This window comes from Populus trichocarpa, chromosome 6 (genome assembly GCF_000002775.5).
Source record: "Populus trichocarpa isolate Nisqually-1 chromosome 6, P.trichocarpa_v4.1, whole genome shotgun sequence".
Lineage (NCBI taxonomy): Eukaryota > Viridiplantae > Streptophyta > Magnoliopsida > Malpighiales > Salicaceae > Populus > Populus trichocarpa.
Window position 1 is genome coordinate 5,622,921 of NC_037290.2, and position 26,548 is coordinate 5,649,468.

A 26,548-nucleotide genomic window follows, 5' to 3' on the forward strand; every position below is an offset into this window, starting at 1 on the left:
CTACCTTTTTTTTCCGAAATATTTTTAAATTAAGAGGATCAATTGACTGCTTAATAATATGATGTATGAATTTTTTAATTAAAAATATATTAAAATAATATTTTTTTTAGATTTTTTAATATTAATACATTAAAATTATGAAAAAAAAATGAATTATATATATATATATACACACACACACACATATATATATATATATATATATATATATATGTATGTATGTATATATATATATATATATATGTATAAGAAAAAAACAATTTGAAAATAGAAGCTAAAACGAGTCTTAAATTAAGTGCTTGAAAGCATGATAGTATCGCTCACCATCTAACTTGTTATTTAAGCTGTGAATACAATTTATCTATTTATTTTTGTGTTTTTAAAAAAAATTAAATTTTTTTTATTTTTTTCTTCAATTCAAATTAATATTTTTTAGTGTTTTAGATCATTTTGATGTACTGATGTCAAAAATATTTTTTTAAAAATAAAAAAAATATTATTTTAATATATTTCCAAATAAAAAACACTTTGAAAAATAACTGCAACCACACTTCCATAAAAAAATTTAGTTTTGATATTGAAAAATTCATCCAAAAATACTTTTAACCATAAAAAAATTCTTCTACCATCCAGAATTCTTTTCCCAATCAAGTTTTAAATAAATGATATTCACTTCGAAGATGTGAATCAAAAAACCACCACGAGTTTTTTTATTTAAACTCTCCATATAATCTAATCCGATTCAATCCATGGAGATTTTATAACAATATCAAACAAATAATAAGTAAGTACTGAAATCAAAGCTATTAAACTTTAATGGATATAAGTTGAGGTCTAAACGAGTTAGCATAAAATAACTCAATTAATTTAAAATAATATTTTTTCAAGATTTTTTTTAAATAATATGACATTGTTTTTATTTTAAAAAAATTAAATTGTATTTTGAACAGGTCAATCAGGTCACAAGCTAATTTGTTGGGTCAAATGAATTTGACAAAGTTAATTTTCACTCGATTTAATTTATATTTTTTAAAATATAGCCCGAGCTAAGTTATAGATTGTTTGGTAACCAAATTAGCATGTCAAACATGTTTGATAACATTGATTGTATATTTGATATTGTGGTGTATAATACTTTTTAAAAGTATTTTTTATTTAAAAATATATTAAAATATATATTTTTTAATTTTTAATATTAATACATCAAAATTATAAAAAAATATTAAAAAATATTAATTTTAATTTTTTTAAAGAAATTATATTTTTAAAACAGATAAAAAATAATAGAAGCTAAACTCCAGACATTCACTAAACACTTGATTAAAATGAATTGCTGTGATGCAGTATCAATTAAATATAATAATAAGTGTACAAGGAGTCCATCATCTTCGGTCGCTGTCTGTAATTCACAGTGATCTCTCTATGATTAATAATTAAATTAACAATATATAAAAACCCTAACTACCTCATACTCTCCCTCACTCAGTCCCCCCCTCCCTCCTCTTTGCTTCTACCAGACACCATCTTTCCCTCCTTTTCTCCTTCCTTTGCTAAATAATGCAAATGAAAATGGCAATGACAATGTTCATCAGCATCTAAACCCGCATTTGCTTTTGCTGTCTTAATGTGAACAAGTTATTTATTTATTCCTCTTCTTTGTAAGTAAATATCTACTTTTTTTTGGGTTATTTTATTTGATGGGATCTTTCTTTACTACCAAAAAATGTAGATTCTTTGCTTGTTTAGGTTCTTGATAGATAGATTTGACTTTGTTGCTGCAGATTCAGTTGCTTTTTTTTTTTTGGTTTGGAGTGTTGAGTAATGTAAGTAAAGAGAGCGACAGCTAGCTGCTGCTGTACTTTGATCAGAACAGCTTCTTTCTCTCTATTTGGTAAGTGATATTAATTAATGTTTAGTTTGGTGATTGATTTTCAAGCTTGGAAGTATCTACTTGTGGTAATCGAGAACTGATGATTTCATTCTTTAAAACAGTTTGTCTTATTTAGAAGTGCTTGTGTAAGTAATCTGATCGATTATAGAAAGTGTTTTTCTTTTCTTTTAAGGGGTTTGTGGTTTTTTTTTCCTTTCTTCAAGTGGTTGAGATTTGGGTTGTTTCTAATTATTTATTTAATTAATTAATGAAATGTTTTGACGAGGAAAATTTGTCATAGTTCTGAGTATTATTTTATTTTCTTCGGTCAAAAAAATATAAAAGAGAAACTGGGTTGTCATGATTTTTTAGATTTCGAGTGTTATTGGTGTTACAATATGGAGCTGACTAGTTTTTTATTGTGTTGGATGGAGCAGGTACTGTGGGAGATAATAGAAGTTGGCAGGCAGTGAAAATGAGGGTGGTGGAGTTTTGGCGTACAGTGCTTGTCTTATTTGCTTTGTTGATAAATGGGAAAGCAGAGGTGTATATTGTGACCATGGAGGGAGAGCCTGTCATAAGTTATACAGGAGGTATCCCTGGTTTTGAAGCCACTGCTGTGGAATCTGATGAGAAGCTTGACGCCACCAGGTAGGTGCTTCCAAGTTGCAAGTTTCTTTGCTTTTGTGTACTTGTAGCGTTGTTATACTAATTTTCAATGCTGGGAAACGTGTTGTATAGTCGAAACATCCTAGTGAAATTACTATCTGGAATTTTAATTTACCGGTTGTTTTTCGGATAATCGTAATGTGTTTGCTGTGGCCGTGTACATCATGCTCACAGTTTGATATGGATCATAAAGGTTGATAAGTCATATACCTCTTCACCAGTTGTAGGCCATTAATAATATCTTGGAAAGAAAGTCGGAATAGAAATAAAGGGCACCGTAAAGACTGTGCGCTGTGTGTTTCCTGTCCCATGTTTACGTTCTGTTTGCATCTCATTTTCTAATCATTGACTTTGTCTTTATGGTCCGCCGATTTTGGTAGACTATAACTGCTTTGGGAATTTAGTATAAATCCTATTCGAATTGCTTCCCAGTAGAATTAAACGACCATTGGTTGTGAAAAGATTCAAACATATGCATGCATCTAGTCATCCCGTCAAGCATTTAACCCTTGGCTTTTTGAACAGTTTATTTGCAGCTAGTAGCTCATCTGATATGAGGATGTTCTCACCAGCCTTAGTGTCTATCATGATTCAATTGGTGGTTCATGTACCTTATTCAGTCAAATCTAATTAGGTTCCTTGTTGTTTTGCACTGTCTTATGTGTTACCTTGCACTGTGATATTTTGTTTTTGATAAAAGATCGTCACACCATGATTGATAAAGGAATATATGGAATTGGTTGAAACTGTTTCACTTGACTTATTCACTCTCTATCTTTGGGCCATTTTTCAGTCAATTGGTCACGTCCTATGCCCAGCACCTTGAACAGAAACATGATATGCTTCTTGATTCATTGTTTGACCGTGGGACCTACAAGAAACTCTACAGCTATAAGCATCTTATAAATGGCTTTGCGGTTCATACTTCCCCTGAACAGGTGAAACTATGAATTACTCTCTCTGTACATTTATCTCTATGATATTCTTAAAAAGGATGATATATTATTTTCTTTCTATTTTTGTATCCTTACATTGTTCCCATATATTAGTAGGCAGAAACCCTGAGGCGTGCCCCTGATGTGAAATCTGTGGAGAGAGATTGGAAGGTGAGGAGACTTACAACACACACCCCACAGTTTCTGGGGCTTCCAACCGGAGTTTGGCCAACAGGGGGTGGCTTCGACAAGGCTGGAGAAGACATTATAATAGGATTTGTAGACTCAGGAATTTTTCCACGCCATCCAAGTTTTGGATCTCCCAGCAGTGACCCATATGGGCCTCTTCCAAAGTACCGAGGAAAGTGTGAAGTTGATCCTGATACCAAGAGAGAATTCTGTAATGGAAAGATCATTGGAGCCCAACATTTTGCTGAGGCTGCAATTGCAGCTGGGGCATTTAATCCTTCCATTGATTTTGCTTCTCCCATGGATGGAGATGGGCATGGAAGGTTAGAACCTATGCCATCTTTATATGCAATTTCCATATAAAAACTGTGATGCAATATAATCCTTTAATTATTTTTTTTCTGACTGGAATTTTAACCTGTTACGATTGCTTGCATGACAAGAAGCTCAATTAATGGTTTCACAAAGTGAAAAAATGTTTTATGCTTGCATGCTGTGTGGGTTAGCACATACTAATGAAGAAACTTTCAGTTGGCTTGCAATACATATTAGAGAATGCTATAAATTTGATGGAAGGGTGCACTTGAAAGGAAAAAAAAACTATTTTCATTTGGACCTGGAGAGCAGGAAACATGTATGGTAAAAAAAAATTAATCTAATACTTTTTCCTTGGTTGTTTCTGTAACTTGATTCTAGTCACACAGCAGCTATTGCAGCTGGAAATAATGGTATTCCTGTGAGAATTCACGGCCATGAATTTGGGAAAGCAAGTGGGATGGCTCCTCGTGCCAGGTGAGCAGAATAACAACTTCAATTAGTCATATTCCCTTCAAAATTTTAATATCATGTCCTTCTTTGACATGGCAAGTGATCTTATTTATGACCAGGATTGCTGTGTACAAGGCACTCTATAGGCTTTTTGGAGGCTTTATTGCAGATGTGGTAGCTGCTATTGATCAGGTGTGCTCTCATTTGGTTGCTAACCACCCATAACAGATTTGAGGATACTGTTCATAACTTGTTGCTTTTCTTGTTGTCTTGTAACCTCAAGTCTTGCACCAGAATTTTGCTTGTAATCTTATCCTTGTTACAGTATAATCAACACCTTCAGGGTGCTGAGATCTGATGGACTTTTTTTGTGGCCATATATATCCTCCCATCTCAATGACAAGCGAGCAACAATGTGTGGTTTAAATATCTATGAGTGCTTGGTAGCCATTTACAAAGAAAAGGCTTCCCTCTTCTTGATTTTTGTCACTAGAAAAATCTTCTTGGTGTATCTCCTGTTAAATTGAGTTAAAAAAAGTGACACCTGCCTTGGATTTGAAATTCTATGTTGAAATGGAAAAAAAAAGATATTATTTTCTCGGTCTACTATCAACATGATATTAGAAAGGATACCAATTTCCCATCAGTGCTACATCTTTTGATGGTTATCTCTTTATTGAACAACTTTAATGTGCAAAAACTCTTGTGAATAGGCTGTTCATGATGGAGTGGATATACTCAGCCTCTCAGTGGGTCCAAATAGCCCTCCAGCAACCACCAAGACAACATATTTGAACCCTTTTGATGTTACACTTCTTGGAGCTGTGAAAGCAGGTGTATTTGTTGCACAGGCAGCTGGAAATGGTGGTCCTTTTCCAAAAACTCTGGTTTCTTATAGCCCTTGGATAACATCTGTGGCCGCTGCAATTGATGACCGGAGATACAAGAACCATCTGTACCTAGGAAATGGCAAAGTTTTACCTGGAATTGGTTTGTCACGTAAGTTTTACACTCAAGCTTTTGGTTCTAACTTGATAGCCTTTGAGAAGAGATGCTGCATAATGTGGGGGTACTGTTGAGAAAGAATGTCAGTACAAAAACTAAATGTGGCAGCTATAAATTTTCCCAACCTATTCTTTTCATATTGCATTTTTTATGGGAGATTGAATAGAATAGTAATTTTGTCCTTTGTTATAGTGGATCATGCGCTAGTTTCATGTTTTTGTTTTTTTTTCCTTGTCTAGCTGCCTTTTCCATTTGGTTTTAGCTTTATGTTTCCTTGATATACTGACATTCTTCTGCCTATGGTTGAAATCTTCTATAGCTCCATGTAAGAATCAAATGGTACCCTCTTTTCTAGTGAAATCAAGTGTGAAAATGAATTGCCGGAAAGGTTTATCGTGATTGACCAAAGACGATTCACCATAGAAATGATTTCTTTTATCATTTTAATAGCAAGTTTGGAGTAATTTACTTTACTGGTTTTTCTTTTCTTTTCTTTTCATGTATGAACTTAAGCAGCCACAATGTGGGATGGACATTCATGTGGTGTTGGATGATTAAATTATGTTTCATTACTCTCTTTTTATGTCCTCCCTTCAAGCTAAAATCTTTCTTTAATTTTTGCCTTTCTGATTTGTTATCTTTTCAAATTGTTAAAACCTGTTTCGAAAGTTGTCTCAAATGATTCTTGTTTGTCACTAAGCTTATCCAGCTTTTGTTGAAAATTTATTTTGTATAGCTTCTTTGGCAGAGCATCATTGTAAAAGTAGCTCCCTGACCCAACTGCTATGGGTGCATGCTGGGGATATTTAAGTAGCCAGTCATCTTTGGATATACCTAGTGAGTAAACAATAGTTCATGGCTTTATCTACTGTTCTACAAGCTAAAATTTAGTTCAAGGAAAATTCATTGAGAAGTCTAGAAGCAACTGGAAATCTTCTGAAGCTTCTGTGTTGTCATATTCTAGCCTCGAGGAATGAGTGGATTTCATGACCAACTTTAGAGACATGCTGCTGATGAACTAAATTTAAATATTCCTCAATCTAACAATTTACTAACATAAGAGCGTATTGTGAACATGTGCTCTAATATAGTCCAACAATTTACCATCACAATTTCTTGATCTTGTTTATTTCAATTTGTAATTAATCTCACGGTCTGGTTCTTCAATTTATAGTTATTGCTTTAGGCATGCTGTAGCTAGTAATTGCGTAGCAGCTGATAATTATCCACCAGTATCTGGATTCAAAATCTGAAATAGGTCCAATGGATTTCTGCAGCTTCTACACATCCAAATCAAACATACACCTTGGTTGCTGCAAACGATGTATTGCTGGATTCTTCAGTGATGAAGTACAGTCCTTCAGACTGCCAAAGACCAGAAGTATTGAACAAGAACTTGGTAGAGGGGAACGTTCTTATCTGCGGTTATTCCTTTAATTTTGTTGTTGGTACTGCATCCATCAAGAAAGTCTCAGAAACAGCCAAGAGTCTTGGTGCAATTGGATTTGTTCTTGCCGTGGAAAATGTTTCTCCTGGAACGAAGTTTGATCCTGTCCCTGTTGGTATTCCTGGAATTCTAATCACGGATGTTACCAAGTCAATGGTATCTTCTTTCTCATTTATCATTAGTCCACACTTTCTATGTCATAAGTTTTTGATTTTTGTATTGCCTGTCTTGTTATTCTCTTTTATCTTCATGGTCTTGGATCCCCCCAAATCACAGAGTTTGTTAGTTGTGTTAAATTATGACAATAATGTGAGTTGTCAACTGTAGGATCTTATAGACTATTACAACACCTCTACACCAAGAGATTGGACTGGACGAGTGAAGAGCTTCAAAGGTACAGGAAGCATTGGGAATGGCTTGATGCCTATTCTCTATAAATCAGCACCACAAGTGGCATTATTCTCTGCTAGAGGGCCCAACATAAAAGACTTCAGCTTCCAAGATGCTGATCTTCTCAAACCAGATATCTTGGCTCCTGGATCTCTCATTTGGGCTGCTTGGTCTCCTAACGGAACAGATGAACCAAATTATGTTGGTAAGTGAGTTAATAGATCAAATTCAATATCTCTTTAAGGCATTAATCTTTGGTTTCACATCACATTTGTTCTGTCTAGAAGTGCAACCAATTCAAGAAACTTTGCATAACTTTTTGGGGGGTGGGGAGGTGTTCGGGGAGTTTAGTATCTCTTGATTCCAATTTCATCTGAGACTTGGGTCACTTTGAAGGGAGGATTATAAGCTCTTGCAATATTTTATTTCTCATTGTGTGAAAGCAAGTGGGAGAAATTATTTTATTTCTCATTGTGTGAAAGGAAGTAGGAGAAATGGTGTATGCAATTAACAAAAAAATATTATTTTCATCGTGAAAACTTAAAAGAGATCAAGGAGCCTACTTAGAGGAGAAAGAAGAGATACTGTTGTCCTCCTTGAAATAGATATCTGCATCCTAAGCATCTATTGACTTTGAGCAGGAGAAGGATTTGCCATGATATCCGGAACCAGCATGGCAGCGCCACATATAGCAGGGATAGCTGCTCTTGTAAAGCAGAAGCACCCACATTGGAGTCCTGCTGCCATCAAATCAGCATTATTGACAACATCAACAAAATTGGACAGAGCAGGAAGGCCTCTTCAAGCACAGCAATACTCTGAAACTGAAGCCATGAAGCTGGTCACAGCAACACCCTTTGATTATGGGAGTGGTCATGTTAACCCAAGGTCTGCTCTGGATCCTGGACTCATTTTTGATGCAGGTATGATCCTCGCTGCCTTTTTTTCTTGGCGTGGTTGATTGCATGCAAGTTATTGCTAATTTAGTTTCACAACATGGAGTCCTTTAAAGTGAGCTGGTGTTGTTCTTGGCTACTTTCCAAGTGAAGTTTTGGAACAAATACCTCGTAATTAGCAAGCAACTAAAGCTATAATTTTGAATCCTAGCAGACTGAACCCAAATCATTTTTACCCATGCTTTGTAAGAGTTGTAAAATGATGGCATACACAATGATGGTTTCAAACTCAAAGCTGAAGCTAGCTAGGCTTATGAGTTTCTACCAGTATTTATTAGTCTTGGTAGTTTCAATTGGTGCATAGTTGACCAAAACCTCAAATGACTTCCTGACCTTTTTTTTGGGACTTGTGTTAACATTGTAGGTTACGAGGATTACTTGGGTTTCTTGTGCACCACTCCTGGCATTGATGCCCATGAGATACGGAACTACACAAACACACCCTGCAACTACACTATGGGTCACCCATCAAATCTCAACACCCCATCAATCACTATCTCCCATCTAGTGAAAACGCAAACAGTGACTCGCACAGTCACAAATGTTGCGGAGGAAGAAACCTATGTGATCACAGCCAGAATGCAACCAGCTGTTGCCATCGAAGCTAACCCTCCAGCGATGACCCTGAGACCTGGTGCATCAAGGAAGTTCACGGTGAGTCTCACTGTTCGATCAGTAACTGGAGCATACAGTTTTGGTGAAATTTTGATGAAAGGCAGCCGAGGGCATCAAGTAAGGATCCCAGTAGTAGCTATGGGATATTGGCGATAGAGGGAGTTGGTTTGTCGTCTAAATTAAGGTTGACGGTTACAAATAATTCTTTGTAACATGTGGTAATAAGGTATAAGGCTAGGTAGATTTGTTCGAAATATATATGTGGAATAGCTGTAAAGATAACCAGTGCATGCATGGAAGATACTCCTAGTTTCTTCCATTTATAATTTTTGCTAATTTGTTTGGTAATTTAATAAAATGCTTACGATTTCTGTATTAGGGTTTACTTTTCATCCATCTATGCACCCAGATTCCATCCTCTTAGGGATTTTGACAAAAAAAAACTGAGCAAGGTAGTTGCTTTCCCTTTGCTCCATAAGCAACAACTAGGGTGCTGGTGGTAGTGGTGACCCGGTGAGCAGCATGTTGAAGATGGAATCTATTTATCACTTGTAAGAATCTTAAATAGAGTTGTGTGTTTAGAATTGAAAAGAGAAGTGACATAACGCCTATTATTTCATTATCGGACATCAATTATATCGTGTAATTTTTATTTTTTCTAATATATTCCTTTTGTTGTCTTTTTTGACTAGTAGAATTGTTTGAACATTTTTAAATTGAATTTTGGCAATTATAATAATAGTAAAAAATATAAGGAATAATCATTTTATTTCTTTTGTTACACATAATTTTCCTTGCATCAAGTCTTAAAAATAATAGCATAACCAGATAATTATTTAATTTCTTTTATATAAAAAAACCTAAATTAAAGAATGAGTAAAGTGTACTCCGAAGCAACGAGAACAAAAAATTAAAGGGCCAAGCGCGCTAGACCTAACATGAAAACTCAGATATGTCTAGGCTTGAAAACTTAGGCCTGTATCTCAATCCCTTCTTTACTCTTTTTCTTAATCATCAATCCCTTTTTTTTTTTTTTTAATTTAATTTAGCTAATGATAAGTTGTTTGTCACCCTTCTTCACGGGGTCACCAGAGGTGGATCCGTAACTAAAAAATTAAAGTCTTGAGTTTTTGAATTTTAAAATTTTAAATTTTAATAGTTTTTTCATCTAAAAAATTAAAAAAAGTCACATGACTTATTATACAACAAAACACATTGTAACATAGTTTTCAGATCCGGTCCGGTTCAAGGTCCGGATTCCGGGTTTTGACCGAATCGTCCGGGTCAATTCTTTTTTTAAAAAATCAAAATGATGTCGTTTTAGTAAAAAAAACAAAAGTCAACGGGTTGCCACCGGGTCTTGCCGGGTCAACCTACCGGGTCAACTGGGTCACATCGAGTTTTTTCTTTTCTTATTTTTTCTTCAACCCAGCCCGGTTCCAGCCCCAGGTCAGCCGGGTCCCAGGTCGACCCGCTAGGCTGGGCTGGTTTCCAAACCATGCATTCTAATCAATCTCAAAATGCAAAACCAAAATAAATAAATAAAAAAATTCCCAACTCCAATATATATTTTTTTCGTACTATTAGAGATTGAAACCACATCCATTAAATTTTACTATCAAATATAAATTCATAAATATCAAAATAGATGTTATTGGTGGTTGGAATCCGATCACCCAAAATCTTTGTCTCTTAAAAATTTAATGATGACTTTGTCTTCTTTTTTAAATTTGAGGGGTTGAAACCTAAAATAAATAAAATTTTAGACCTAAATAAAATTTCTAGAACCATAAAGGACCAAACTTAAGAAAACTAAATATGAGAGATTAAATTGATATTTACGTGACTTGTAACCTTACACGTGGAAAACTGTTATATTTTCTGTCAAATCTCAATTTCTGTTTCTGTTTTTGTTCTTTTAATTTTGTTTTTTAATAATTCAGAATTATCAATTAAATACTTTTAGTTATTTGGTCTCTTATTGTTAATGTTTTTCATTATTCTATACAATAAAACAGCACAATTTCGAAAAGAATATGTCATTTTCCACCATTTTTTCCAATGGTTTCAAAACAAAGGACACAATTGAAATATAATGTATAAATCAAGGGCAAAAATGAAAAAAAGTAAATTACCTTGGGATCAAATGAGAATCAAACAAAACATTATGGATTCTATAAAGGGGATAAACAACACAGTACAAGTAACGATCTATCGCTGTCAGCTCCGCTTTCATTTAATAAGGTCATATAAGCGCGCTCTCTCTCCGACTTCCCTGTCTTTCGTTCTCTCTTTGGAGCATTTCGTCGAACAAAAGATGCTCATTCATTGAGTTTCTTGATGTTAGTAGAGATCGTTGCTTAAATGCACTTACATGTTCGATAAAATGCTTCAGAGAGTATTTTCTTTCCTGCTGTGTCTGATTCCTGTTCGTTAAGATGCCACGACAAATTCAAGTTCATTTCTATACGGAAAACTCTTTTTCGTGGTTCTTGTATGAGAATCTTGAATATTTATTGGGTTGTCTTTATGTCTTCTCTAGATTGATATATTGAAGAGAGTGTGTAGATTGAATAACAGGAAGTGTATCTTGTCTTGTGCAGTATAATTTGAAAGTGCATTCTTTTTCATCAATCAAATGGAGGAGAAATCATTTTTGGATAGAATGCTTGGTCATCTACGCGAAACATGCAAGTAAGATTGATTATAGCTTTATGATTTATTGTTGGTCGTAGCTTATTGGTGTCAGTATAAGTCCTTTCCTTGTCAAATATTTTAATGCACTTCATTTTGTATCACTTTCATGCTTGTTGTGATACAATCTTGTTGTGTTGCCTTTTTCGCTAAGGTGTGATCAATTTCTTTAATTGTTATTGAATTCAAAACCCCTGAATTTTAATTTTTCTTTCAAATGTTCATAGATTAACTTAAGAAGCTGGCTATTTTCTTACAAAACTTTGTGCAAAGGGAATATTATGATCTTATCTTTTATTTTTTCGTCTGGATGATTTGAAATTTAAGGTACTCTACTGGGTATCCCAAGGATCTTGGGCCATCACGGGTTATTCACTTTACGTCAGAGCGTGAGTTTGTCCAGCTTCTTCACCAAGGGTACCCGGTTGTAGTAGCTTTTACCATCAGGTGACTTGAAATGAATGCATCTTGTTATTCTCTCCTTGTCATCGTAATATTCTGTATTTCTGACTATTCATTTTGGATAGTGCAGAGGCAATTACACCAAACACCTTGACCAGGTTCTTGAGGTAGCCGCTGCTGAATTTTATCCACATGTAAAATTTTTGCGTGTAAGTTGTTTCTGTGAATGAATTCAACCTGCAATATATTAAAAATAATTCTTTCTTCTACGTCATCGAAATTATCAAAATCTGATGGAGTTTTATTTATTTTATATTTATAAATGAGTGGTGGACTATGGTTGAAAATTAAGGTTGTATTTTAAAGGCATTTTTGGCATGGAAACTCCACTGAGGAATCGGGTTCTTTTGGGATGGGCTTTCCTAAGCGAGCACCCAAAATGAGTTTCATTTGGAAGTCTGTGGAGATAGCCACCGAATCCCAGTATACAATTTAGACTGCTGATGATAGGAAGCCCATTTTGGGTGTAGATCAAATGCTACCTAAAAGTTTAGGTGCTGTTTCTACATGTTTAGAGCCATGTCCACGGTTAAGGCATATCTTTTATAATTTTAACAAGTTTTAAGGTTATCATCTTCAGCCTATTTAGCAACCTTAATATTTTGTTAATCATGATTTTTGGTGTTGTTTTTCTCCAGGTTGAATGTCCAAAATATCCTGGCTTTTGTATAACTCGGCAGAGGAAGGAATATCCATTCATTGAAATATTCCATAGCCCAGAACAAGTAATATATTCTTCTCTGCCAATTCGTTTGTTCAAGGTCTTCATGTCACCGTGCCATATGTATGTTTCGTCCCATCAACCAGTTGTAGGAGATGAAGGTTGTTCTTGTGTGATTAAAAGTGGGGGCTGATTGTCTATGAAGGGCTTAAATTAGGAAGCCGGTAGGGATCTGTCTTTCATTTAGCTTAGAAATATTGTTGTTGTCTTCTAGCATTGATATTTAGTTTTTAAATGAAAGGATTTTTGTTACTTCGGGCTGGTGGTTTCTTGGCAGCCTGGTTTAGACAAGAAAAAAAGAAAGTAAATGTCAAGCGAAGGAAAACTGCTATTTTCTTGGTATGGTGAAAAGAGCTTTTTGGGCACGGAATAATTTTGTACTATTCTATCTGAGCTGATCCTTTTGTGCTTCATAAACAACAAGGAGTGAATCAGGTGTATTTAGGCAAACGGTACTATCAGCATGTTCTCTTGATATTGCTTTTTCAGAGCTGCTTAACAATGATAATCGTTGTCCTGGTGCAGGCAGCTAATCGGGGAAGGGTTGGTGGTCCAAATATCACGAAATACTCTGCGAAGGCTCTTCCTGTGAGTACTGGGTCATGCTTATCTTTCATAGCGCAAATAATTTGACTCATTCTCATCATAGATTCTCCTTTTGCTCTTTCATGTTCTTCCAAAATAATGGTCACAGAATGTTCACAAATTTGGTTAATCTGAGTGTTGGAAATGATCTGCTGTGGAACAGAGGTATAGTGACAAGTCATTGGTAGATAAAGCTGTGGTGTTTTGCTTAGTTGATTGCATCTGCAGTATAGTTTTATAGTTTGATTTTGGTGATCTTGTTAATAAATTTTTAAGTAGAACGACGACAAGAAGAAAAAACAGAGTTGAAAATTACCATTACATGCTAAATCTCTTTTGTCCTTGAAGATGATTGGAACTTCAAATCTTTTCATAAAAAGGCTGCCCAAGGATACATAATTCCTGTACTCCATTTTTTAACTGGGTTTTCTTTGTCTGTGAGAATGGTAACTGGATATTCATTTAACCATCAACGAGGTAAAGCAGGTAGACTAAGTCAGAATTCAGGATTCTATGAACTATGAAGTTCTATTGAAACAGTGTCTTTTCCTTTGCGTGTGTTCAATGCGGATATCTGACTTGCCCTTGTATATCTTTATTTGTCCAGTTCAACTATGACCTGAGTGCCTATGGATTCAGAGAATTTTTCAAGCGTTATGGCATACAATCATCGCAGGAGCCAAAGTAAAAAGACCTTGTCAGAAAAGTACTGGTGTATGGCTTAAGGACCATGCCTTGTAAAAAAAAATAATCTAAATATGGCTGATAAGCATTAGCGGCCTGCGGTTCAAGTAAATGTTGTCATGTTTAAAAGTCATGCCTACTTATTGTGGTACTTAATGAAGCTTGAAATATTTTCAATGAAAAATCCTGTATGTGTTGAAGCCCTTTTATAGAATTTAATTCATTTACAGAAAATGTTTAATTTAAATGACCACCACTCTTGAAATAAATCTGTTTGTGTTTTTCATACTATATTTGCAAGTTAACAAGTGATTTGATTTTTAATATTTAGAGCCAAGTTTATTCATTTATTTATAATCTTGATTCAAATAGCATGCTGCTTAAAGCCAATTTGATCTTCACCAATTTAACTGCTAACATTGATCTACAAGTCTTAAAAATCTCTTGACATGTTCTGTTCTCACCCTCCAGCTACCTTCTTCAATTCTTGGTTCACCTGCCCTTCTTTCTTTCTTTCTTTCTTGTGCGTGCTCTTGGTGTGTGAATGGCCTCAAAATCTCTCATTATAAAGTATGCTTCCTGTTTACTGTAAATCACAATACCATAACAGAGAGTCCTTCTATTTTTCTCTTCGCAATTTGCAAATCTTTCAGTCTTTTAGATAGAAAGTTGCCTTCTTTCATTGCAACGAAAGAAATCATGGCCATTACCTTTCAGCAACTGTTTTTCATAACCTTCAGTCCTTTAAACCTTTCCCGTAACTACGCATACAAAACCCCAGCGAATTGTTGATGATTCATCGTCACTCTATTTTGGCTCCAAAAATTAACGATGCTCAAAACAATCTTATTGTCAAAGGCTTATTTCCTGTGCGATTCTCTTAAGAAGAAAAACAAGAAGATAAGAGAATCCCAAACATAAAGGAGGCCTGATCTCCCTCGTTGTCCGGCAGTATGCAACAACACCTGTATCAACAAGAAGAAGAGGTTGAACAACTCCTTATCTCCCAGAAAACACGCTTATGCTTTAACAGTGGCAGTGCATGGGTCCATGTCCATTACTATTATAGCACGTTTCCAGCATCTTTTGAAGGGTATTTCCGACCTCTTGTTTATTTCACACCTTATTTCAAATAATATTTAATATACTGTGTGATTTTTGAAGTGTTAAGAGTCTATGCTGCAGCATGGAAACTAAGGGGTATGAAGACATCGAGGAAGTTTACTATTGAGATGGAACAAAGTCGGGAAGCAATACCTTGCAATGCTGCATGAAATTGGATTGTTGTTTGATGGTTTTTGTTATGTCGATGTGTGTTTTGGTTGCTTGATTTGTGTTCGGTTTTGTTTTTGCAAAAGAAATCATGTCATTTTGAACTACTTGCTTAAAATCATGGACATTCCTATTTGCATAAAAATAATTTCAATTAACCAAACCTCATGATATTTCATTTTGATTTCAATGAAATTTCTCTCAAATACAATTTCATTTTGCTCATACATTTTGTATATCTTTTTTCTATTATTAATATAGACGTTCGGGCTAACTTGCGCACACCTCGACTAGTCCCACATGCCCTGAAGTTAACAATCATATAAGCCTCTAGTGGCCCTGAGGTTTATGAGACTCGAACTTGTGACCTTTAGGAAGCATACCCAAGACCTGACCAGTTAAGCTACACCCTTCAAGGTTACATTTTGTATATCTTGTCTTGGTTTGTGACTGCCATTTTCGTTTATATACATTTTATTGTTTTTTTCAAGTTTTTGTATGTGTATATATAATACATTGAAATAAGTCCACGGTGATGATGGCAATCATATATGTTTGTGTGTTGATTGAAATTGTGTGATTGGTTTTCTCTATTTTTGCATCATTGAGTTTTGAAGCCACCATATTCCTAGGTTTTTTTTATTTAATTTTATGTGTTAGTGAATTTTTTTTTCTTATCTAAGAACCAACCCAATGATTTTAAGATGTATAATAGTGTCCTCTCCCTCTAAAGTTGAAAGAAAACATAAATGGTCAATACATGATTTTACTTTTAAAATGATATTTTTTTTTTTTTTGTTTATGGACCTATGATTTTGATAATAGCCCAAAAATACTTTTTTCGATCCAGTTTTTTGATTATCCAGTCAATCATCATCCTATTAGCAGAGTTACTTTCAGGATGACAACATTTAATTATTTTTTTCTAAGAACATATACAATAAACAATTTGTAAATATTATTTAATAATTATGCACTTAAATTCTAAATGTGTGTGAATGCTCGCTTAAGTAAAAAAGTACCTCTTGGTAATTAATTTAGGATAGATCATTAGGTTTGACTGCTTAAAAAAACTATATGAGCTTGATGAGGATTTTGGTGAGTTGTGAGAGAAGTGTTAGAGTTAGAATATGCTTGATGACTTATATATATATATATATATATATATATATATATATATATATATATATATATATATATATATATATTCTTGATGAGAGGTAATCAATTTTCCATCCTTCATTTTTTATCACAAGAAAAAGGGATTTGATATTTGCATGAGTGGGGCTTGACTAGTCACTTGAGGTGAAAAAAGACCATTGTTGTTGTTACGGAGAAGTATTATTAGCCTTAATTGAAACAAGATATTGGTAATTTTGTGAAAAAATACTGCATTTATAAAACTGCCAAAGAGCAACCATAAAATATTACCTTTATATATATATATATATACTAATTCTTGAGAATAAATAGGAGGACTTGTTTATGATTTTGTACTTGGATTACCCCATGCATAAAGGAGAATGAATTTTGTATTTGTTATTGTTGATAAATTCTCAAACATAAATTTTATTTCTTATAAGGAGACAAATGATGTTTTTGCAATTGCTTGGTTTTTCTTTCAAGATATGATTTATTTGTATGGGGTGTCGAAGACTATCACTTTTGATAAGGACAACAAGTTCCTTAGTAATTTTTGGCAGACGTTATGAAGGATCTATGATTCATCTTTACAATTCAATAATACAACACATCCACAAACAAATGGGTAAATAGAGTCGTTAAATCAAGCTATTGGCAACTTGATTCAACGCATTTGTGGTGATAAGCCAAAACAATGAGATTGTGCACTTCTACAAGAAGAATTTACATACAATGATAAATCAACGTTTAAGATTGTATAGTTGCAATGTCCTAAACATGTGTTTAATCTCGTACCAATTTTAAAATGTTTTAGATATTACAATAATGTCATGAAGATAGCTATGAGTATGTAAGCTATGATAGATGATGAGACGAAAAAAATATTGAAAATCAACACCAAATATAAGAAGATTGTTGATAGACACTATTGTGTTAAAGTATTCCAGAAAGAATATAAGATTGTTGATAGACACTATTGTGTTAAAGTATTCCAGAAAGAATATAAGGTAATTGTGTTTTAATAATGCTTTGTTTTTTTTAGATCTATGGTTTTTTCAATTTAAATTTCATCCTTTTAAGTACCGGACTTTATGATTTGTTTCAATTTTTTTTTTTGGGTTATCATATCCGAATGACTCGGGTTACGATCGATTGACTCAGGTTTTCCTCTTTTTTTAATTGACTTTTTTTTTCTTTCTAATCTCATCATTCAATATTTTATTGGTTAAGAATTAAGCTTCATATTTTGTTTTGATTTGTTTTCTATAAAGTTATCTCGGTCTCATGACACTAGTCACAAGTTTGACGGTTATCTTAATCTTATTTTTCTAGTCCATTTTTTTAAATTGATATTTTTTTTTCAATTTCATCATTCAATGTTTTATTGATTAGGAATTAAGCTATATATTTATTTTGGTTTGTTTTATATGAGGTTATACCGGTCTCATGATCTTAGTCACAGGTTTGGTGGAATAACTAGGGTTGACTCGGGTTATTTTCTATTTCTTTTTTAAATTTATTATTTTTTAAATTTAACAAGTTAACTATAGTTAACCCGGATCTATTTAATATATCATCGATTTAATATTAAAAATAATAATATTAACTTGTATCAAGATAAAGTGAGAATTATTCCTGAGCTGACAGCGATTTAAGTTGTCAAAATCTTTGAATGCAGAACTAAATACAGAAGGGTAGATGTGAATTGCATTTTTGTTTGGTTTGAAGGTGGCTTAAGGTTTTTTTTTTTTTTTTATGGATTCACATAAAAAAAACATGTATTTTTAGCTTTTAAATATATGATTTATATTTTAAATAGATTGTATCTCTAAAAAAAAACCACCACAACTTCCACCCACCCACAATATTAAATATTAAATAACAAGGCAAATAAAAAGAGGTCCCACATGATCACCACGTGCTTGATATTATTATATACATTCAAAGGACGAGTGTACAGTGATTTCGGATGATGATAGATTTTTTTTTAAAAAAAACAATTATTAGTGTGATGGGAAAATGCAAGGTGAGGACTGCCTTCAGGAATTTCTATGTAATTTATCAAGGACAAGATTGAAGATATAAGAGCAGCTTAAAGCTTGGATGATTTTTCTGGGAATTCTCAGTAATTGCATTACATTAGTTGAATATAATAACTTCAATGTTTCATTGCTAGGGTTGAATTAGATGATGTTTTGGAATGGAATACCATCATAAAAACTATAAAGACAAACTTAAACAATCATTTTTTTTTTTTAAGTTATGAAAATATGTTATGAAGGATGCAAACACACGACTATGAAGAAAATAAGATTTTGAGATACCATGCATGGCCTCCGAAGGATAGAAAGATGGTTTATTTTTGTAAGCCTATTTGTCACATCCAATTTGGAGACAAATCTAAGAAGAATTTGAATCATTGTGCTAATCACGAGTCTTTTCGAATAAACTATTTTTATAGAAATAACATTTTTTTTTAGGTAATTTTTTTTTATTAACGTGAATGTCTGGTCAGCTTGCGTGCATCTCGACTAATTCTACGGGTCCTGAAATTAACGGCCATATAAGCCTCCAGTGACCATCATATTAACAATCATAGAGTTCGAACTTGAAATTATAGGAGAAACAAACCTCTTAATTCCAAGTTTTTACTATTAAGCTATCTCTTCAATGGTAGGTATTGATCAAACAAGTGGCTGGAGTCAATATTTAATTCATTAAAGCTAAAACCTACAACTCAAACAAGGCTCGATATCATCTCAAATTCTGCAGAATAACTTTACTATCACAGGGGAACACAGTTGGTAGAGCAATAAATTCAGCAAAAGATGTGAAAGAAAGAGAGAAAAGTAATCTATGGCTTCCATGGAACCATTGTCGGGCTTCTTGAATTGCCAGCCAACTTGGTGGCTACTTGTCCCAATGTGAGATAGTTCCGTCACTCAAAGTTGTGGCGAAATTGAGCAATGAATTCACTCAATTCGATATATTTTTTTTAAAAAATATTCTTAAAAAAGCATCTACAAATATAGCAACCTCAGCCCTAAAGACATCCGTGTTCGTCATCTATCTTCGCATCAACAGTATAACGTCTTCCTAGTTACTATGATCTTTCTCATTGATGAATCCTGTCGGTGGTATTAGATAAATTATTACAAGTTAGACAAAATGGTTTCTTTGATTTCTTTTTCAATTGAAGGAGCAATTAAATAGTTTAAAAATCAAGAAATTTTCGACTACGATATATGATAATAATTGAAAGATTTCAGGAACAATTACCCAAACAGTAAAGTTGTTGAGTAGGATTAATATTTATTTATATGAACTGGTGAAACATCCTTCTCCCGTTGTTCTCTGCCAGCTTGCAATTTTATTTTATTTTCTTGAGTATTTTGGTCTATTGTTGCTATGGACCACAAGGGACGGGGAAGATATATGGAAGAGGACTTGGTGAAATTAATTTCTCAGCTCAAGTGTACTAGACGGTGTCAAATTGTCAATAACATGTAAGAAATAGCATTTATTCTTTACTATATTTATTATGAGAATATTTTTTTATAATATTATTGTATTTTTTCTAAAATGTTATCGAATTTATAATTGGAAAATCTCTAAATTAAAAAAAAAAACCTTTTGCATGTATTAAGCACTTATCTCTCACTACATTAGCCAGAGAGAATTGATCAAATTACCAAAATTATATAAAAAATTAACTAATTATTCAAAAATAAATCTTGCCCTTAATTTTTTTAGTGCATCATCACCTTTTGCACTTCCAAACTTGCTTTCTATATAGATTCTCTATTATAAATACGTAATTTGGATTCTAAAGCAATGAATTAAATTTTACTAATATATGTATTATCTTTCAAACCGTTAATTTAGATCACCTTTGAATGCGTAAATGAATTTTTGTTTAAGTGGTTGGCCAATACAAATCATAAAAGAGCATGAACAAACCATATAATTAAATTCATCAATTCCGTCTAAGTAGCTAAGCAAAGCAAACAAAATCTGGCTGATTGAATAATGCAAAAAAAAAAAAATTAAATTGATTTTTTTTATTTCATACTTAATTTAACCTTGAATTAGACTTCTTGCTTGAATCTAAATTTATAATTTAATAGGTTGTGAATTTAAGAGATTAACTCAAGTTTATAAGATTCATCTCAGTTCATTTATTTATTTTTTCTTTTATAAGTTCATGTGTTTTTAATTTTATCATTTAGCATTAATTTAATTTAATTGGAAATTGAGTTCCATTATTATTTTTATTTACTTTCTATAAGAATCTCACTAACTTTGAAAATAACCCAGGTTATCTTGGATTTTTTTATTTGTTATTTTTTTATAAATTTAACTTTTTTTAAAAAAATTAAGTTTTGAATTAAATTAAATATAAGTATGTCATGCTCAATTCATAATGTTTTTGTTTGTTTAAATATAGTTTTTTTTTAATTAATTTTATTTTTATTTTTAGTCTTCAGTATTGACCGATTAGAATTGGATTTCCTTTTTTTATTATTTTTAATTTGAGTTACATGAGATTATCATGTTTTTATATCACAGATTACGGTTTCATAAATTAACTATTTTTAATTTTAATCAAATCAATATATTATCTTTTCAATATTTCACCATCTTTTTATCTTAATTAAAAATATTTTTTCCGGTATTCATGGAATTCTTTACTTTCTAGTATCTTTATAATTTTTCTTTAAGATTAAAAAAATGATATGACCATGGCGCAGGCGAAGAGCATACTAATAATCTAATTAATCAAGTGACTTTGACATTAAATATACCAGCACCCTCTGATTATCGTTTTGTGTGTTCACTCCCCAGCTCCCTGAACCCTATAAAAAAACGTTGTACCTGGCAAGAAATCACCCCACAGCTCTCTCCGCGTCTAAAAAACTCCCCCTCTCGTACAGCAGAAGAACCATCTTCCTTTGCTGTAGTACCGAGCCCATCCTCTTTCATCAAATGGTACGTATACATCTATCAACGTCTCTGCTATTCTGTGTTTATGATCATGATGGAGCGAGATTTACGAAACCCTCTTTTTTGTATTGATTCCCCTAGCTAGTCTCAAGAAGCTTAATGTTTTCCTTTATATGTTCATACTTCATAAAAAAGATGTTTTCCATATTTTCTCAAAGAAGAAAGAAAGAAGTTGTTTTCCGGCGAGTAAAAGCTGTTTTTCAACAGGCAAGAGTAGTTTGCGATGGCTCTATCTGTGTGCAAGATGATTTTGATTTTCATGGAAGATTTACTATTTGTTATGCTTTGCTGTGGAACATTTTAGTGGTATATATTTGGCATCTTTTTTCTGCTTGTATATTTCTTCGATACGAAGGTAGAAAATGCTTTGAAGGCTCCAAAAATGAGCTTATATATATATATATATATATGAAATCAATTGTTATTATAGCTAGTATGGATACTTAACAAAGATTTGGATGCTTTATCAATTAATCTGGTACGTTCTTCTGTAATTTTGACGTAAATTTTATGTAAATAGTTGTCTTATTTTACGTTTTATTTGCTTTTGGCAGCAAGTTAGCTAGAAAGTGAAGATCATGTGGGCTAGACAATCTCTTTTGTTTAATTAATTGTTTAATATTGCTAATAATTAATAAAGAAGGTATAAAATCTCAAAACGCTGACAATGTAATCACTCAGCACTCTTTTCTACCCTCTCGTGCATGAAGAATTAAGACAAGGCAACAAGAACATTTTGACTTGTAGCCGTTAAAGATTATAGTGCCCTTAGATTTTCACAAAGCGAATCTAAAAGCTACTGTTTAATTCTTTCGTCTTTCTGAAGATTAATTTGGTGCATGAAAGATTCTTTTCCTTTCCCTTTTGATTGTTGTTTTCTCTATTGCTTCTCACCCGCACTTTTAATCAAATATAAACTTTTTATTTATTTATTTATTTTTATAATATAGTAAGCAATCTAAACCTCAATTGCTTCTAGTAGGGATGTTTTGCCGATTCATGATTTGGTCAATCTAAAATCTAAATTTATTTCAATAGAAGCAAATAAAAAATTTATAATCAACTTGAATCGACTCAGGTAAAACCCAATCCTCAACCGATTAATTTTTTTAAAAAAATTAATTCTCTTAATCCATGACTCGAGTCTTATCTTCAATCCATCTCAAACCAAGTTTTAAAACTACAATGTTTTTAGCTCTAAACTTTCAAACATAAGATTTGTTACACGTTACATATGTATTAGAAAAGTACAATAATTGAAGAAGATATTATGAAATGCTAAAGTAAACTTGATATCTCAAGAACATAAAATCTTAGATTTTACAGCGAAGTCATATCTAGAAGTTAAATCATCAACGCACCATATGTTTGCTATCTTAAACAGTGAACGAAGAAAGAATACAAAAAGACATGAAGTGGGTGAGGATACGAATGGAGCATCGATGTCCACATCACATACACTCATTCTCTCCTCTCTTTTCTTGCAGAGAGAGCACAAGGAAATATATATATATATATATATATATATATATATGTTGACCATTCGTTCTTGGACAGTGATTTATGATTTCTTGTATGAACGAATGCATGAGACTAAATCAAAGAAAATAAATAAATAAAATACTATTATATTCCACAAGTAATTTGTCTGCCTCTTTTACGTATCCAATTAATTATTCTCTAATTTTCTTTTATATATTTGATTGGTACAATGTGAGACTAACGTGTTGATTTGGTTTCATATTAAAAGTTCATTTAATTTATTTAACATAACTTTTCAAAAGATAATACAGCACTAATATAGTTGATTTATGATTTCGTGGAAAGCATGCATTTAATTAATGTGTTTTGTTTGATTAATTAAATATATGTTTGACGAAAAGTATTTTTTAATTAAAAATATTTTAAAATAATATTTGTTTCGATTTATATTAAAAAAAAAAAGACTCTTAATAAACGCAGGTCAGTGAAGGTAATGGTGATATGAAGGTTGTCCTGACCAAGCCTTTATCATTGGATGGAGATGCCCACGCCGATTATAAAGCTCCTAATTTTGCCCAACGCTTTTTAAGTCTGTTTAGGAATGTACGGCCAGGATCAGATCTCACCAATTTCCAGGCAAGTGATTTTCTTGGATAAATTATATTATTATCCTCATAGATTTGTCAATATTTTACTTCGACTATGATACTTTGAAACCTCTCAATGTTATCCCTATAGCTCATAAAATCTTCCAATTTTGCTCTTACTACTCAGGAACTAATAAATTGCTCGCATTTTACAATTTTTTTCCTATTTTTTTTTTCAATAAATCCCATCGAGTGACAAATCACAAGTAACGCCTACTTTTGGACCAAAGTGTTGATAAATGTGTCCATTTTGCAAGCTCAGCTTACACCTCAATTCAACATTCCAAAGTCCCAGCTCCAATGTTTTGGTGAATCAGCATACAGCTTTGGCAAAAATTTGCTGCAGCAGTGCAACAATGCCGAGAGCTCACTTGAAAGATTCATCTCTGTTGTAGCATGGAGCATATCCACCACACGTCCTCCTCATTTTGGTGTTGCCCCTTACAATCCCATTCTTGGAGAGACTCACCATGTCTCCAGGGGAAGCCTCAATGTTCTACTCGAACAGGTAGTTGATTCATTTACCAGTTACGATTAATGTTATTTTCTTGTTCTTCAACATGAGTAGGTAGACTCAATTTATTTTTGTTCGAACCAGGCCCAAGTGGGCAAAATATTGTTGCTCAAGCTCGTTCATTATTAGTCGGGCCTAGATTGATCTGTTAGGCTGTCCGGCTCATTAACATATATCTCGCTCAGGATTCGAAGTATCACTGGGATAAACATCCGGTGGTGGTTGTATTATGTGATTAAATTCTTGTGGTTGCAGGTTTCCCATCACCCACCAGTTTCTGCCCTCCATGCAACAGATGACAAGGAAAATATTGAGTTCATTTGGTGCCAACATCCTGTTCCGAAATTCTATGGTAGTATTACTTTTCCTAAACTTAGATTTTGGTCATCTGGATTTTAGCAGCCTTTTCTTTCTTACAAAGATCAATGCTAAATGTAGGTACTAGAGTTGAAGCTGAAGTGCTTGGCAAAAGGCAACTTAAGCTTCTGAACCATGGAGAGACTTATATGATGAATTCACCAAAGCTCATGGTTAGGTTTTTTCCACCTCGGGTTGATTGGATAGGCGATGTAAACATTTGCTGCCAGGAGAGTGGTCTTGAAGCTGAGTTATGCTACGCAACCAGTTCTCTCTTTGGACGTGGAGGACTCCATTCTGTTAAAGGCAAGATTTATCAGTCTTCATCCATGAAGACCCTTTATGAGGTCGAAGGGCACTGGAACAGGTAGATATATATTCACTCATAAACAGTGTGAGATTAATGCTAATCTCACTGAAAGACTGTTCCCGAAATCACTTCCTGAAAAAAATCCAACCATTGGATCTATAGGATTCGCTAGCTCAATGCATGAGATTGTTTGGATTTTTTTTAGGAAATATATTGTTAATATTAGCATTACTTGTAGTGTGATGGATGTGAGTTTCACTTGCTAATCTTTTGAATCCAGTACTGTGAAAGCCAAGGACATTAATAGTGGTAAGGAGACAATTATATATGACGCAAAGGAAGTGTTTTCCGAGCTCAAGATTGCTGTCGTCGAGGATTTGCAGGTACCTTCGCAGTTGTTACTTATTTATCACTTAACGATTTATTTTTTCTTGTGCTTCATATTAAAAGATTGTAAGCAATGATTCTTCATATGACCTACCAAAATTCTGATTTAGACTAAAAACGTTGAGTTCTTTGTTTCGCCAAGGTGGAGAGATCCCTTCCTGCAGTAATCAATACATTGTATTGCTGATAAAAGGCTAATATGCAAGAAATCAATACATTTTTTTAGTTGTGTCTATGGTGTATTTGCAAGAAATCAGGATGCGTGCATTTGACTTGATTTATGATGCTTGTATACCTGCCTGATAAAATGCTGGTGTTTTTCTTTGTCAGGGAATTCGGCCAACTGAATCAGCTGCAGTATGGAACGAGGTGAGCAAAGCCATACTAAGCAAAAACTGGACCAAGGCAAGAGAAGAAAAGAGCACTGTTGAGGATAACCAGAGGAAGCTTGCTAAAGAAAGGAACTCAAAAGGAGAAACTTGGGTTCCTAATAATTTCACTGTATCTTATAGCAAAGAAGATGGCTGGGACTGCTCACCTATTCAAGAGAGAGTCCCACCAGCCCCCATTGTTGTCCCCATCTAATATATATTCTTTGATTTCTAGTAATCTAGAAGTTCAAAGTGAACAGCATTTATGTGTTATATCAGGTTTCCTTGGACAATAATAAGACAGGATCCAAACCATGGATCTAGTTACAGGATCATATGATTAGTTTCAAAATGAATGTTCTGGTTGATCCTAGAGATAGAGTCTCTGCCACCAACGCAAAGCAGGATCTGGTCTTCCCTTGTGTAATCACTCACTCAACTATCTTTCTTCCAGACCTTACTCACCAACTTGCTTCGATACTTCATGTGCCTTAAGAGTACCTATCGGACACTCAAACATGGGTATATACACTTGGACACTCCAATTATATAGAAAAATGAAACAGTTTTTTTTGAAAAAATAGCCAAGTCCACCATCAATACTCATGTCGGCCATGCATCGGAGGAGGACATGAATCTCGTGTCTGAGCTGTTAAAGTTACGTTTTACTGACACACACTGTGTATTTCTGCAGGTAAAAATCTGCATTTTGATGTTGAAATCTAGGGACAAATTAAAAAACCTTATCTATATAACAAGATTCATATTAAACTTCTATTGATATAACTCTAATGTCATTAATTTAGAAAATATTAATACATGAAATACACTATTAAATTTAAGTATATCAGAGCTTATATGTATCAAAACTTTTTATTTATTTATTTATTTTAAAAAATTCTAAATACAGATTGTTTTAGAAATTTTGCTTCGTAGGTCCGCCCGAGAGAGAGGTTCTGTAACATACTGATCCTAACAACGAAAAGCTTTTTGTATACTGTATACATGGTTGTGAACTGTGAGTATTCAGCAGATGACACCGACCCCACAAACTGGGGATATTTCAGAATT

At 33.3% G+C, this 26,548-nt stretch overlaps 3 protein-coding genes and 1 long non-coding RNA gene across 10 annotated transcripts; all 4 read left to right on the plus strand.

Moving 5' to 3' along the window:
• The first annotated feature begins 1,464 nt into the window (after nt 1-1,464).
• On the plus strand, nt 1,465-9,222 carry LOC7474734 (subtilisin-like protease SBT2.5). 2 transcript variants are annotated; one of them, XM_002308083.4, is made up of 12 exons: nt 1,465-1,658; nt 1,782-1,891; nt 2,308-2,521; nt 3,333-3,477; nt 3,592-3,986; nt 4,360-4,455; nt 4,551-4,623; nt 5,145-5,430; nt 6,714-7,039; nt 7,211-7,478; nt 7,915-8,196; nt 8,594-9,222. In XM_002308083.4, exons 3-12 carry the CDS (start codon nt 2,346-2,348, stop codon nt 8,998-9,000), a joined length of 2,454 nt encoding a protein of 817 aa, XP_002308119.1. In that variant the 5' UTR covers nt 1,465-1,658; nt 1,782-1,891; nt 2,308-2,345; the 3' UTR covers nt 9,001-9,222. The 2 variants fall into 2 exon arrangements, with proteins under 2 accessions (XP_002308119.1, XP_052309739.1); XM_052453779.1 differs by having other exon boundaries at nt 1,805-1,891.
• Nucleotides 9,223-11,006: 1,784 nt separating this feature from the next.
• LOC7474735 (uncharacterized) lies at nt 11,007-14,276 on the plus strand. Of its 6 annotated transcripts, XM_024603409.2 has the most exons (8): nt 11,007-11,088; nt 11,448-11,538; nt 11,866-11,985; nt 12,071-12,149; nt 12,639-12,725; nt 13,247-13,309; nt 13,416-13,471; nt 13,914-14,276. In XM_024603409.2, the coding sequence occupies exons 2-7, from the start codon at nt 11,483-11,485 to the stop codon at nt 13,434-13,436; spliced, it is 426 nt and encodes a 141-aa protein (XP_024459177.2). In that variant the 5' UTR covers nt 11,007-11,088; nt 11,448-11,482; the 3' UTR covers nt 13,437-13,471; nt 13,914-14,276. The 6 variants fall into 6 exon arrangements, with proteins under 6 accessions (XP_024459177.2, XP_002308120.2, XP_024459176.2 ...); XM_002308084.4 differs by lacking the exon at nt 13,416-13,471; XM_024603408.2 differs by lacking the exon at nt 13,416-13,471 and having other exon boundaries at nt 12,071-12,107.
• A 294-nt stretch (nt 14,277-14,570) lies between these two features.
• LOC127905428 (uncharacterized) lies at nt 14,571-16,867 on the plus strand. Its single transcript, XR_008059409.1, has 2 exons — nt 14,571-15,083; nt 15,155-16,867. It is a non-coding gene; the product is annotated as an uncharacterized LOC127905428 (long non-coding RNA).
• A 4,355-nt stretch (nt 16,868-21,222) lies between these two features.
• On the plus strand, nt 21,223-25,812 carry LOC7474736 (oxysterol-binding protein-related protein 4C). Its single transcript, XM_024603327.2, has 7 exons — nt 21,223-21,394; nt 23,372-23,527; nt 23,801-24,046; nt 24,308-24,404; nt 24,491-24,776; nt 25,000-25,102; nt 25,437-25,812. The coding sequence occupies exons 1-7, from the start codon at nt 21,392-21,394 to the stop codon at nt 25,689-25,691; spliced, it is 1,146 nt and encodes a 381-aa protein (XP_024459095.1). The 5' UTR covers nt 21,223-21,391; the 3' UTR covers nt 25,692-25,812.
• Nucleotides 25,813-26,548: the final 736 nt, after the last annotated feature.

Coding starts and splice junctions, on each gene's coding strand:
- LOC7474734 (XM_002308083.4), top strand. CDS start 2,346: ATGAGGGTGGTGGAGTTTTGGCGTACAGTGCTTGTCTTATTTGCTTTG. Junction 5,431..6,713: donor ACCTGGAATTGGTTTGTCAC/GTAAGTTTTACA, acceptor GGATTTCTGCAG/CTTCTACACATCCAAATCAA. Junction 7,040..7,210: donor CGGATGTTACCAAGTCAATG/GTATCTTCTTTC, acceptor TGTCAACTGTAG/GATCTTATAGACTATTACAA.
- LOC7474736 (XM_024603327.2), top strand. Junction 24,405..24,490: donor TCCTGTTCCGAAATTCTATG/GTAGTATTACTT, acceptor TGCTAAATGTAG/GTACTAGAGTTGAAGCTGAA. Junction 25,103..25,436: donor CTGTCGTCGAGGATTTGCAG/GTACCTTCGCAG, acceptor TTTCTTTGTCAG/GGAATTCGGCCAACTGAATC.
- LOC7474735 (XM_002308084.4), top strand. CDS start 11,483: ATGGAGGAGAAATCATTTTTGGATAGAATGCTTGGTCATCTACGCGAA. Junction 11,986..12,070: donor GTAGTAGCTTTTACCATCAG/GTGACTTGAAAT, acceptor TGGATAGTGCAG/AGGCAATTACACCAAACACC. Junction 12,150..12,638: donor CACATGTAAAATTTTTGCGT/GTAAGTTGTTTC, acceptor GTTTTTCTCCAG/GTTGAATGTCCAAAATATCC.